The sequence below is a fragment of the Ochotona princeps genome, chromosome 31, assembly GCF_030435755.1.
Source record: "Ochotona princeps isolate mOchPri1 chromosome 31, mOchPri1.hap1, whole genome shotgun sequence".
In the NCBI taxonomy this organism is placed as follows: domain Eukaryota; kingdom Metazoa; phylum Chordata; class Mammalia; order Lagomorpha; family Ochotonidae; genus Ochotona; species Ochotona princeps.
Window position 1 is genome coordinate 878,563 of NC_080862.1, and position 13,465 is coordinate 892,027.

Below are 13,465 nucleotides of genomic sequence, written 5' to 3' on the forward strand. Positions count from 1 at the left end.
CAGCTGGAAGCAGGAGCTGAGGGTGGATGCCGCTCTGCACACCTGGCATATGCCAGCTGATACTCGGGTGCAGTGCTGGCTGCCAGGAAGCCATGTCATGCATATTCATGGCAAGCATCCCGCCCCTGTGACACCTGCTGTTTCCTTTGCAGAGAGACTCCCACCCGCGCCTGGAGAGTGCACTTTCGAACAGGATGAATGTGTGTTTACTCAGGAGGAGAAAAACCGGAGCAGCTGGCACAGGAGGAGGGGCGAGACGCCCACCTCCTATACGGGACCCCAGGGAGACCACACGACTGGGGTAGGTGAGTTACGCCACGTGGTGCTGTGTCTTAAGGAAACCTGCTGAAATTAGCATATTCTGCACTGCCTTTTGAACTGGCAATGCAGGTCCCAAGACTAGGACAAGTTACACACGTGTTCCTACACATCCAGGGTCATTCAGTCGGTACACTGAGAATCCTTTCCACTTACATTGCTTATGGAGACTGCTGCTCACAGGGTGCAGATCACCTTACAAGGGACGTGATGCCACCTGGATGTTGGAGATAACACGCATATATCCCTCAGCATAGAACCTGGACCAAACAATACTTTAAAAACAAATATTGGGGCGTGGCATGATAGCCTAGTGACTAAATCCTCACCTTGCATGTGCCACGATCCCATATGGGCACCAGCTCGTGTCCCAGGTCCCTGCTTGTGGCCTGGGAAAGCAATCAAGGATGGCTCAAAGCCTTGGGTCTCTGCACTCGCCTGGGACACCCAGAAGAAGCTCCTGGCTCCTGGCTTCAGATCGGCTCAGCTTCAGCCGTTGTGTTCACTTGGGGAGTGAAACAACAGACAGAAGATCTTTCTATCTCCTTCTCTCTGTAAATCTGCCTTTTCCATAAAAATAAATAAATCTATAAAAATTAAAAATAAATATTTCTGAAGCTGCAGAGATACATAAAAATAATTTAATTAGCATAGATTTAAAAGTAACACAAGAATACAGAAGTTAAAACGAAATGATGCTGACCCAGACTGGAGTCAGGTCTGGGGCTGCCAAGAAAAGGCACTGTGGGGCAGTGGCCAGGCATGCAAGGTTGACATCCAGCTTTCTAGTAGCTGAAACAAAGATGGAGCACTGCTGTGTAACATGATTCCCAGGGTTTCCAAAAGCAGAGGGAGAGAATGAGAGAGCCCAGGACTAGAAGCAGGTCAGACTAACTCCGCCTCACAGCCCCTGGCCAACACCTTCACAATAAACACAGCAGAAGCATTCTTTCTCTGGCAACCAGGCATTCCAAATGCCTGGGTTTTCTCCAAATGGCCAGGGGCAAGTCTTTTCTCATTTCCCTATTTACCCCTTTGTTCTGCTGTCAGGTGTTAGGGCAACTGTTCTGGCTTCTTCAAGCTGAGTAGGGTCATAGTAGGGACTCATGGTCAAGGCAGAGTTCCAGCAGAAGGTAGCCGCAAGGAGGTCATAGCTCCAGCTAGCACAATCTGTTTCCATCTGAGGTCTTATGTGCTTATCCATCTAGGATTTCATTGGTTTAAGTCTGGGGGAGACAGAGATCCCACAAGCAGATTAAGTACACAGAGTCCAAAGGACAGTGTCATTAGAGCACTTCAGAAAGGACTGTCCAAACCCAGAGGGGGTGTTCCCATTGAAAGGCAAACGGAAGTTGACAGAGGGTGTTCAGGCCTGGCCAGGTACGTGTGAGGCTGAGACCAACCTATCTGTTCACATGGGTTACTGGAACAGACGTAATGGACATATGAAACTTCCTAGGGACAATACTCTGTTGACTCCGCTTACCTGGCTGGACTGGGAGGGGAGCTAGGCTGAATGGGAGGCTAGTACAGGCTTGGCAGGATGCCTAAATGGAAATTTACAGTTTCACCTTTAGTATCGCTGACCCTGGACCGTCACCTGCTTCTGCTGTTTTCTGAGTGTTCTACCCAAGGCTCTCTGGGTCTGAGCTTATTGTATAGTGTCCATTTGTTGTCTTGGGGTATTAGTATTAAAAGGTACATTTGCAAGATCCTGGGCTGGGGGTGAGCCTCATGGAGGGACTAAGGGAGCCACCCCTTCTGGGCCACTGCTCGCACTGGAGAGCATGAGAGATATGCAGTACTGAAATGCCCACTGGCCTGCGCGTGAGCTGGGTTTAGGGAGAGCCAGGCTGTGCTAGGTCACTGCATTTGCTGGCACATGCATGGTCTGGTCTGTCTCACATTTCATCTGGTGCTTCAAGGAGGAGGATTAACCAATTGAGTCAGTGCATCAGGACTAACAGGTGAAATATTCTAAAATAAAATAGAAGGCATGGCGTGGAAGCCTAGCTAAAGTCCTTGTGCTGCACGTGCCAGGATCCCATATGGGTGCTGGTTCTAATCCCAGCAGCCCTGCTTCCCATCCAGCTCCCTGCTTGTGGCCTGGGAAAGCAGTCGAGGATGGCCCAAAGCCTTGGAATCCTGCACCCACGTGGGAGACACAGAAGAAGCTCCTGGCTCCTGGCTTCTGATCGGCTCAGCTCCAGCCGTTGCAGCCACTTGGGGAGTGAATCAACAGACAGAACATTTTCCTCTCTATCTCTCCTCCTCTCTGTATATCTGGCTTCCCAATGAAAAATTAAGAAAAGAAAGAAACTTTTCTGGGTCCTGGTGTTATGGCTCAGTGGCTAAATCCTCACCTTGCATCCACCAGGATCCCACATGGGTGCCAATTCGTGCCCTGGCTGCTCCATTTCCCTTCGGGCTCCCTACTTGTGACAAGCATTTGAAAGAGCAGTCTTAAGGAGACACCTTGCATAGCTTTTCTTCTCAAGCTGTTGTTTCTTTCCTTCGCCCCCACCCCACAAGGCTGGGAATCTTCTGAGCTGACTGAAGGCAGTTAACTATGGATGTCGCACAGCCTGTTCCCGTAAGCCCCTGGGGCTGCTTCCCAGCCCTGGAAAAAGGGTCACAGACTGGGCGAACAGCTGCTTCCCAGTCCAGAATGGGGGCTGCACTGTGTGGGTGGGTCTCAGTGCACCCCAGGCGCTCTGTAAAGACCAGTCGGGACTCTGATCTCCCAGAAGATCCAGTGGAGCCCCCATGCTCAGGGCTAAGGCAGTGACCCACACAGAGAACGCCATTTATTTTGTCTGGCTAATCATCTCTTCGTGTGCAGGAACTCATGAGCCAGTGGAACCGTCCTTGCTGCGCTTCCTGGCTCCATCCAGAGTTTCTGTTTGTTGACAGAGACAGCGCTTGATGCTGTAATGGGCGACGCTCGCCATGGGTTTTGTAACCACCCATGGGGCAGGCTTGTGCACGCACCTCTGAGCTCTTCCCGGAACAGAGGTCCTGTGAAGAATCTGTGGGACCAAGGGAAACAATGTGTGCAGCAGAGGCCCAGTGCTGATCAGTGGCAAGCCTGCTAACATCATGTTAGTTATGCAAGTTGGTCTAATAACTCTATATTGATATTGAACTTGCTGGATGTCCCATGTATGCTCCTTCAAGGCATTTCTCCTTTTCCCTATTTACACAAACGCAGATGAACCCGAGAAGTCCCACTAGCTCATCACAAGGGCGGAAGGAAATGTCTTGCACAGGTTGGTCTTGTCACCGTGAGTGCGCTTGCGTAGGCCCTCGCCTCATGTTTCATTCGGGCCCACCCCAGCCAGGCGGTGTGGTCAGGCACCTGCAGTGTGGCCTGCTGCCCGTACATGTCCTGTCGAGTGATGCGTCCGCTCAGATGTGCTCGGGGCACGGGTCCACAGCTGTCACCCCAGACCAAGCCTTGGTGCCACAAAGGCGCCGTGGCTGCAAATCCTCCCGAAGGGAGCAAAGGGAGGTCAGAGTACTTAAAGACGACGGGCATTTAACGTTTGGCTCAAAAGTAAATTTCATGTTGAATGCACTTGGCTTGAGTACAAAACTGAAATTGTTCGGTTTTCCTCCTCAGTGACAGTGGTTGGCGCCAGGTGCGTATCAAAGGGAAATGACACGGCTGCCGCCTGCCGATGATTCACTCTGAAATGGTAGGACACAGAGCAGTGATGTTGCCCTGCCAGTTCCAACAGCCAGTTTCCAGGCCTTAGCATGTTGTGCCATCAGCTCTTTGTCTGTAACATAGTAGATCACTCCTGAAGACTGCAAACTACAAAAAGATGTGCTTACAGTGATTGCATTTGTGGGCATTATTTGGGATCTCTTTATTTTCTCCTTAGTTTGTCCATAAGGTTCTGCGTGAAGTAATGAGACATGTTAATTTTTGAAATTTGTTTTTATAACCTTTTTTTAAGTTGATATTGCCAAACAGTTTAATATAGTCAGGCTATCATACAAAATATCATAGACTGTAGGTGGCCCAATTGGCTAATCCTTTCCTTGCAAGCAGTAGGAACCCATATGGATGCCAGTTTGTGTCCCGGCTGCTCCACTTCCCCTTCAGCTCCCTGCTTGTGGTCTGAAAAGCCACAGAGGATGGGCCAAAGCCTGAGGACCCTGTTCCAACATGGGGGACTTCGGGAAACACTTCAATGGTGGAATGATGGACCTGTGACTGTTCATGAAGTAGTACCCACTGTAGCACTAGAGCGGAAATCAGCAGGGAGGAGACTTGTGGAGGGGAACGGAAATCCCAGAGCCTATGGAACTGTAATATGTAATAATACAATAATAAAAATAAAAAGGAATGTTGTAAAGGCCATTTTTAAAAACTGAAGCATAGATTTTCAAGACTGAAAAGGTGGCATCCAAGCCTTCAGGACATGGGCAGAACAGGAAGCTGAGGTGTGAGTGTGCTGCTCATGCAGGTGCGTATCACACACTAGAGCCCTTCCCGCCCTGCGGCACAGGCATGAGCAATCCTTATTCCCAACAAGGAATACTGGCCCATAGAGGATCATCGTGCTCCCAGGATCATACAGACAGCGAATGTTACGGTCGAAACTTAAACCCAGACCCGCAAACTCAACCATGATCTCCCCTAAGCCAGCGTCTGTAGCTTCTGACTCTGTCCATGAATTGCTAGGAAAACTTCTGAGGTGTGAGTCAGCAAATCAGCGGTCTCATACCATTTAGTACGTAAAACTACCTTTACCGTATGAAATTACATGCCATTAAATTAAAAACATTTTGATAATGTGATTTTTTGTTTTTCTCTTTGGGGTATACAATATTCTCCAAAATTATGAAGTTCATTCTCAGAGTGTAAAGAGCAAAATAGCATTTGCCTTTTTAAAAATCACCTGCTTTTTAATTCCTCTGAAGGCTACTACATGTACATCGAAGCCTCCCACATGGTATACGGACAAAAAGCCCTCCTTTCGTCCAAGCCTCTGCGTGGAGTCCCCGGAACACACTGCTTGACCTTCTTCTACCACATGTACGGAGCAGGCACCGGCCTGCTGAGTGTTTATCTGAGAGAAGAAGGAGGCCGTGGAGAGGCCCTGCTGTGGAGGAAAAGGGGTGAGCAGAGCATCTCCTGGCTGCGGGCACAGGTGCAGTACAGCGGCCCCAGGCGGCACCAGGTAAGAAGGAGATTAGCATCAAGTAGAGGCAGCCAGGCACCTCTGCCTCTCATGTGCTTTGTTCTGCTGGCTTCGGTCAAAGAGAATGCTTTGTTCTTTTTCAGGGTCATGGCCAAAGGCAGGATTCATTTAAGAGCAAGGTCATTGGTTTAAATATTGATGAAATCTAAGCCATGAATGAGAGATGGGAAGAGAGAGAGCTTTGAGCATGTAGGCATCAACTGATGGGCACTCGTAATCTCAATCTGCTTTTATCTTGATCCATGGTGAACGTAAGCATATTTCCCAGTATCCTGCAGGCTCTCCTCCCTCTGAATAGGAGATGGTAGCAGCCTCATCAGTTGTTGCAGCTACAGCTTTTTTAAAAGGTCTGTTTTATTTTTATTGGAAAGGCAGAGTGACAGCCAGGAGCAGCAGAGAGATTTTTCATCTGCTGGTTTACGTCTCCGATCGCTTCGGCTGCCAGAGCCGAGCCACTGCACAGCCAGGAGCCCTGTGAGTCCAGGTGCCAAGAATGTGAGCCATCCTGCTTTCCCAGACATGAGCAGCTGGGAAATGAACCAGCACCTGTATGGATTGCTGGTGTCGCAGCCAGCGGCTTACCTCACTACACCACGGTGCTGGCCCCAGAGCAGCAATTTTTACTCATCATTGCTTGCATATATGGATGGCTTTTGTTTTCAGCCACATTTAGCAGCGTGAGTGCTTCGAGTGGGAGAAAGGTTAACGATGAGTGAGTTGCAAATCCTCTTCTTTTTTTTTATTTTAGAAACAGAAAGAGAATTAGAAAGACAGGGTGCTCCGATCCATCTGTTGATTCCCTCCCCAAGTGCTGCCGCTGCTAGCACTGGGCCTGTGTGTGAGCCAGAAGCAGGAACCGCAGCTGACAGCACGGGGCTGTGCGTGAGCCATTTCCCCCAACCTAAAGTAATCTCCCACAGATCGAAGTGAGCAGGGACTGCAGGAACCTTGGACGTTGGAATGCTGTTCCACCCAGGGTGTGGCCTTACTGAAGCAGGCAAGAAGTACCACGATCCGGAAAGGGACCGTTGCCTTAGCACATGTAAAATGTTGAGAAATTTAGTGAATCCTAACAGAGAGCCCCAGCAATGATTTTGACGGTGATTTAATGTCTGTTTGCAGAAAATAAGTGAATCACTCAGTAATTTGGAAAAGATTGATCAATGTTACTAAGTTATTGGGATACTCTATTCACGTATCTAAGTACAGACTAGGTACTGGCATGCCAACAGCGGCTACAATGGAGATTCGTAGGTTCTGCCTGGAACTGCCCTGGAGCCCCAGAAGTCTGTTTCAATAATCTCTCTGGGTGATTTTTTGGTCTGCTAATGACAGTCCTTGCTGCTAACATACACGAATCTGGCCCTTTGGGAATGGTGCCTCAACACAGGGGTGGCTGTGTTGGGTCCAAGTGAGTTCTTATCACCTAAACCCTGGGGATGAGGCCCAGCGCCTTTCTCATTTGAAACTTGCCAGGTAGCTGGTCATTAGAAATGTTTTTGAGTGCACAGTGTTGAGGTATAGAGTGTGGCATGGAGACAGGTGGTCGTTGAAATCAAAAGTTACACAGAAAGGCCTTGTGGATTTCAGCACAGTCTGGAAGGAAGACTCTAGCTGGTTGCCTTTGACTTAGAACAACACGAGAGACTAAGCATGAGCAGAGTTCTGCCTTCTTGCCCGCTCGGCCTGGGTTCTTGTTTGGAGCTGTGTGATCCATTAGGATTCTTCAGTTTAGACAGGCAGATGGATAAGAGGGTATTTACTGTGTAAACTGTCTCCTGTGACCATGGAGGCTGGAGAATCAAAGAAGCTGGAAATGTCAAGTCAGTCCAAGTTCAAAGCCTGAGAACTCCTAGATGTTCTGTTCAGTCCTTCGACTGACCGAGAGGTTTCTATGCCCGCTGGCCAGGGCCTTAGTGCACTGCTTCAAGTGCCAGCCACTCTGGAAGCACCAGAGGTGATGCTAGCCCGAAGGACACCTCATATTAGTCTTCACAATTTGTATACTTGGAATTTTTATTAATGTTATTTTCCGACTCTTTGAATCATTATTTTCAAAGCGATTTCATAAACTTGTTAATTATTGAATTGGCATTTTGTATTTAATATGCCGGTAAATGAAATTGGCATACAGCTTTCTTTTTTGTTTAATTTAAATTATAAACTAGTCCAATGGAGATCTCTTTGCTCATGAAATGAGTACAGTGAATGTGTCTTTGGAACGGTTTCCATTACCCACAAGCCTCCCCGGCGTATCAGTAGCTTATTAAGCACTGTTGGGGCAGCTTTAGAGCTTACCTTAGTCTGTTATTTTCTTCTTAAATCATAAAACCAATTGCTGCCTATCTGTCTTTGTTGTTGTGAGTTTAACATGACAGGAGAACCATTATCTCTGCACTTGCTTTGCGGTCCTGTCTGCACCTGAGTGCGGTCAGGGACATTCAATTGCACATCTCAGTCTGTGGAGAGGCGCTTTGGGCCAGCGCTGGAGAATGTTCCTAATGGGCAGGGGAACCAGGCCGCCCCCAGGAAGCACTGCTAGGCGTGCTGCCGGGAGACCCTGAAGGAGCCGTCACAGGAAAGGGACTGACTCTCTGAGGCCTCAGTGACTTACTGATTGTGAGCTTCCTGACACTCCACAGACTCTCTTCCCAATGTGAACTTCACTCTTTCACTGCAGGTCCTTTAACTGAAGAGAACGCCTCCATCCACCTGAGCGCCATGGTTTTACCAGACGACTCTGTTTCTAAATTCTAACTTCAGATTTCATTCTTTTTCAGATAATTTTCGAAGCCATTCGAGGAATGTCCATAAGAAGCGATATTGCCATTGATGATGTTAAATTTCAGGCAGGACCCTGCACAGGTAATAATATATATGCATATGGATATGGATGAAAATTTATTTTTGGTCTCTAATATGCAAATTAGACATTTTTCTATAGGCAAAATTGAGAAAGCTGTTGTCTCTTTGTCTCCTCCTTCCAGAAATGGAGGATGCAGCTCAGCAGTCATCAGGGTACTCTGAGGACCTGAATGAAATTGAATATTAAGAAATCATCGGAACAAGATTGACTATGCAAATAAATCATACCTCTCTTCAGTGAAAATGAAAACAAAGCAAATGAATCTTGGACAGTCGGAACCATTTCACAGCTTGTGAAACGCCATTTAAGGCACCCTTCTTCGTTACTTTTGCCAACAAAATCCTGACTCAGGGATTTTTTTTCTTTTTCTTTTTGCATTTGACAACTGTTACTAGACATGCAGGCTGCTGGTTTTGTATACATCTTTCACGATAATTTTGGTACCAGGTAAAAGCATAAATGCACTATGCTATTATCATTTTAAGTATATAAACAAAGGGCACAATCAAAATTATAAGTGCTCACTTCAATCTGCATTCAATGAATGTACTGGAAGAGAATGGGGCTTATGGATTGCCTTTTGAATTTCAACTGTCAAAAGTATTTTTTAAGTAGTGTGGAGTGTCAGTAAGATCTGCAGAATGAATGCTGTATTCACTAACAAGTTTTGGAAAATAAAGTCTTATTTCCTGTTTTATTCATAGAAATGGAAGGTTAATTTTTCACCAGATGATATAACAAAAGCTGTGTTATAAACATCCGGGGTAAGTGAATGTTGGTCCACACTGCATTCCAAGGGAATGCGGCCCTTTGAGTTTTGGCTTTGAACTACCTTTGAAAGTCACTATGAGCACATGGCTACAGATTGCACTCCTTTTTTGTAAAGTAAGCTTGAAGATGTGTATGTGCACACACAGATAGTTTTTATAAGCTTTAAAGATTTTACTTTTTTATAATAAATGATTTGGTAAGTTTTTGAATAATATAAATTTAAACAGATATACTAAACTACTGCTTTTTATTTACATGTTTAGAAAATTGTATATATGTGCATCAGATAACTGTCTATGGAACTGTAAGATTAGCTAATAAGTCATTTGAAATGAATCCTACACTGGGTAACTGCGTCATCTAATTTGAATCTCTGCCACAATGAAATGCTTCTTTGCCCCTTTTCTGTGCAGACATTGGCACAATAAATACGCTTTAAAAACTACTTCATTTCACATGCACTGGCTCAGATTTGCTCCCGAGTTTATTTCATTGGGACATCAACTCTCTGAGGACAAGGACTCGTACTGTTTTATTCTCCACATCCAGACAAGGCCTGGTGTGTAGTAGAGACTCAATAAGAAAACATGGGCGAACCAATTCATGTCAGCTTCCCAACTCCCTTGAGATAAGGACCTTTCTAGTCCTGTTCACAGAGTGCAGATTAGGATTGCACAGCTGCTTGGGACTGAGCTTTCCTCACCCGGAACGCCTCTCCCAAGGAAGGCCTGGCTGGCCCCAAGTCCACGCTTCTCATCAAGTTGGAAGCTTTCCCATCAGAGTGGAAAACAAAAACAAAAATCCTCTAAGTGAACCTGTTGAGGGCATTCCACCTCTCCGAAATACTACTTTAAAAACAAAAGTATTCAACTACCCAAGTCAATGTCCTGAGGTTTATGGAACAAATAAATTTTGCAATGAAATGAAAAGATGTGAATCAAATATTTTTATTCATCATGTCTCATTTTGCAGAGAAGATCACTTCCTAAACAGAGTTGGGACAAGAGGGAAGGAGGATTTCAGGATGTTGGCCAATCCAGCAGCATACCAGCTACCATCATTCCTTCAAGGCGTTATTCCTCTTAGATACAGCTGCATTTTCTGATTCGAAAATGAAGACATGTCTCTAGGACTCAAGTCGGTGACTCACGTTGATATAATCAGCAAGTTATGTGGCGAATGAGTCTTACAATATAAACTGAGTGATTTGGGGTCCCTAAGACGGAAGTGCTTGTATTATTCTCATGTAATTTTCCCAGCAACCTTAAGAAACAGGGCCAGTTTTGCCTCATTTTGTGCATGAGGGAAAGGAGGTGGGACAATGCCAGTGGAAGTGTTAAGTGTTGAAAGGAGGCACTATAATGACTGCCCTCGGTTGCTAAGCAACAACCTGATGTTCATATAAAAGACAAAAGTGAACTCATTAACTCGCCTTCCCTCGGGGATGCGTGATCCATTTTTCTGAAGCTCATCTTCCCTTTCCGGTTGCCTTTGGCATTCATTTCCATGATTTCACCTGGATGAAAATGTGGGTGGAGGTAAAGACAGCACAGGATTTGGGGTTCCAAGTGCCAGAGGGGAGGCACAGAAGCTCACAGAGACTGCTTGCCAATCCCAGCCCAGAGCTTGCGTTTCTGTAATTCTCAGCAGCACTGAATACACACGCGCTTCAAACAGAATCTTGATTCTCACACATCTTGCTCTCTCTCCTCTAATTTGCTGTCCAGAAAGAGCTGACTCAGGTTCAGTAGCGAGGAAAGGAGTAGCTATGGGGAAAGCGTGCATCAGATACGGGCTCTTTTTGAATATGCAAGTAGAAACAGTTTGGCAAGGAGTTCTTAACAATTCTGTGCTCCGGTGTCAGTCTATGCATAAAGATTGCAAAGCAGCTCACAGATTTGTAAGGAAAATAGAGGTAGAAATCGGCCCACCCAGTTCAGACTGCTAAGCACACCTATGTCCAGGATGTTATACGGAGACCTCAGAGGGGGAGGCGACTCTCTCACTACAGCCTGGGGACAGCAGGGACAGCAGGGACAGCCAACAACCCTTTATCCCAGCGTCCTGGTGCTTTGGGTGTGTGAAGGCCTGGGCTCTGGGACTCCTGGTTCTTGTGCAGGGGACTTGTTTCTCTGTACAGTTGACCCATGACTGCAGGGGAGGAGTGGGCTCGTCATGCTGATTGCAGTGACGCTGTGTTTCCAACATGTGCAGGACTATCCAGAGGTGCTGCAGCAAAGCAATGAAGTCCACATTCAGGCCATCTCAGTGACGTCTGGCTGTGCCACTTACAAGATGTGTGGGGAGAGCCAGCCACTTGCCCCTCACTCCTTTCCCTCATGCACAAAATGAGCAAAGGAAAATTACACGAGAATAATACAACCACTTCCGTCTTAGGGACCCCAAATCACTCAGTGACATTTCAGATGGATCTTGGTTATTTTTATGTATTCTGCTACAAGTGAGTTATGAGTTAAGAGTGCCATCTTAAGGATGGTGCGGCCCCATGATCTTGTCAAGTTGTCATCTTTTCACCTTTAGCAGCAAGGGACCTGTCGACCTCTTGCTGGACATTGCATCCCCCATGGTCCCTCTGAGCTGTGCACCCCGCATGCGCATTCACACGCGCAGCCAATTCCACACCCCCAAGTCCTGGTTTGCATTTCATCTCAAGAATGACCACTTGTTTGGTGTTCCACCACCTCTCACACAACTGCCCAACACACAGTTTCTGGGTAAAATAAATGCTATGAGATAATTTCATTAGTACAAACATGGACTAAAAATTCCCCAAATCATAAAGCTTATAAAGGTGAAGTTCACTGAAGTGTGGCAGGACCTGGCTCTCCCTAATCACTTCCGCTCACATAAGCTAACAGGGCACACGGATGTATTATAAACAATGCAATGAAATCCAAACCCTGACCCAAATCTTCCAAAAACTGAAAAATGATGGCAAGGAAAAATGAAAACAGGATTGGGGCAGATGAGAAAGGAATATGAGGGAGACTTTACAATTTATTCCTGTAGATATCATATCAGCACATCACACCATATCATAACGACATTTAAAATTGAAGCAATTGTCTGCTGGGAATGTCGAGGAATTGTGTCTGGATCCGACACAAGTCATCGTGTTGGTGAGGAAGAGAGGAACCGCCCAGCCCCCCTGCCCGTACGCACTCCTGAGCGACAGCGCGTGCACACGTGAGAACTGACAGGAACTGACAAGCCGGTGGCCCTGCGTGGGACTGGCCCTCTAGGGAAGCCGGAGGCTTTGGTTCTTACCCTAAGGAGCCCACCAGGGACAGGAGGGAAGGACTAGATGCTCACATAAAACTCAGACTTCAGAATCGGTTGTAGATAAAAAAAATGTTCAAAATTATAAAGTCAATGAATCTGAGCGACTTTCGTAAACTAAATCCATATCTGTAGGAAATGATGTAATACGCAAACCAGAAAAATTTTAAATTTATCATAATGACAAGTCAGATGAACTACAAAGGAATGCATATTAAAGTTATTAATAATGAAGGTAATGAGAGAACAGCAGAATAATATATTTAAAATGCTGAAAGGGGCCTGCGGTGATAGCCTAAGTGGCTAAATCCTCACCTTGGATGCACCGGGATCCCAGATGGGCGCCAGTTGATATCCAGTTGCTCCACTTCCCATCCAGCTCCCTGCTTGTGGCCTGGGAAAGCAGTTGAGGACGGCCCAAAGCCTCGGGACCCTGCACCCGTGTAGGAGAGACCTGGAAGAAGCTCCTGGCTCCTGGCTTTGGATGGACTCAGCTCTGACCGTTACAGCCACTTGGGGAATAAACCATCGGATGGAAGATCTTTCTCTTTGTCTCTCCTTCTCTCTATAAATCTGCCTTTCCAGTAAAAAGAAATAAAACTTAAAAAAAAAGTAGATGTATTTGTTCATTTTAAAAGCAGCGTGCTGCAGCGGAGGTAGAAGGCCAGAGCCAGGAAGGAGAGGGACAGGCAGAAGACAAAAAGAGAGATTGTCCTACTGTTACTTCACTTGCCGTGTGGCTACAACCACTGAGACCCGGCTGGGCTCAAGAGCCAAGCACTTCCTCCTGCTCGCCTACATGATGGGGCCCGAGGATCTGAGCCATCCGCCTGCCTTCCCAGGCACATCAGCAGGGAGCTGACTGGAACACAGCAGCCAGGCTCAACTGGCATCGCTATGGGGAAGCCTGTCCAAGTGGTATCTTAACCTGCTGGCCCACAGTGTCTGCGCCTACTGTTCTGTTTGAAAACGAAGTTCTTTATGGAGTCGGAAGTTA

General features: G+C 46.7%; 1 protein-coding gene across 2 annotated transcripts in view; it reads left to right on the plus strand.

Moving 5' to 3' along the window:
* The window catches only part of MAMDC2 (MAM domain containing 2), an 89,600-nt gene extending 80,595 nt beyond the window's left edge, over positions 1-9,005 (plus strand). Inside the window, exons 11-14 of one of the 2 annotated variants that reach the window (XM_058657385.1) lie at positions 153-305; positions 5,251-5,510; positions 8,312-8,396; positions 8,519-9,005. In XM_058657385.1, the coding sequence (XP_058513368.1) occupies positions 153-305; positions 5,251-5,510; positions 8,312-8,396; positions 8,519-8,583 (563 nt within the window). In that variant the 3' untranslated portion in view covers positions 8,584-9,005. Of the gene's footprint in view, positions 1-152; positions 306-5,250; positions 5,511-8,311; positions 8,397-8,518 lie in introns of those variants that run through there. The other variant, XM_058657386.1, reaches the window with a different exon arrangement.
* Positions 9,006-13,465: the final 4,460 nt, after the last annotated feature.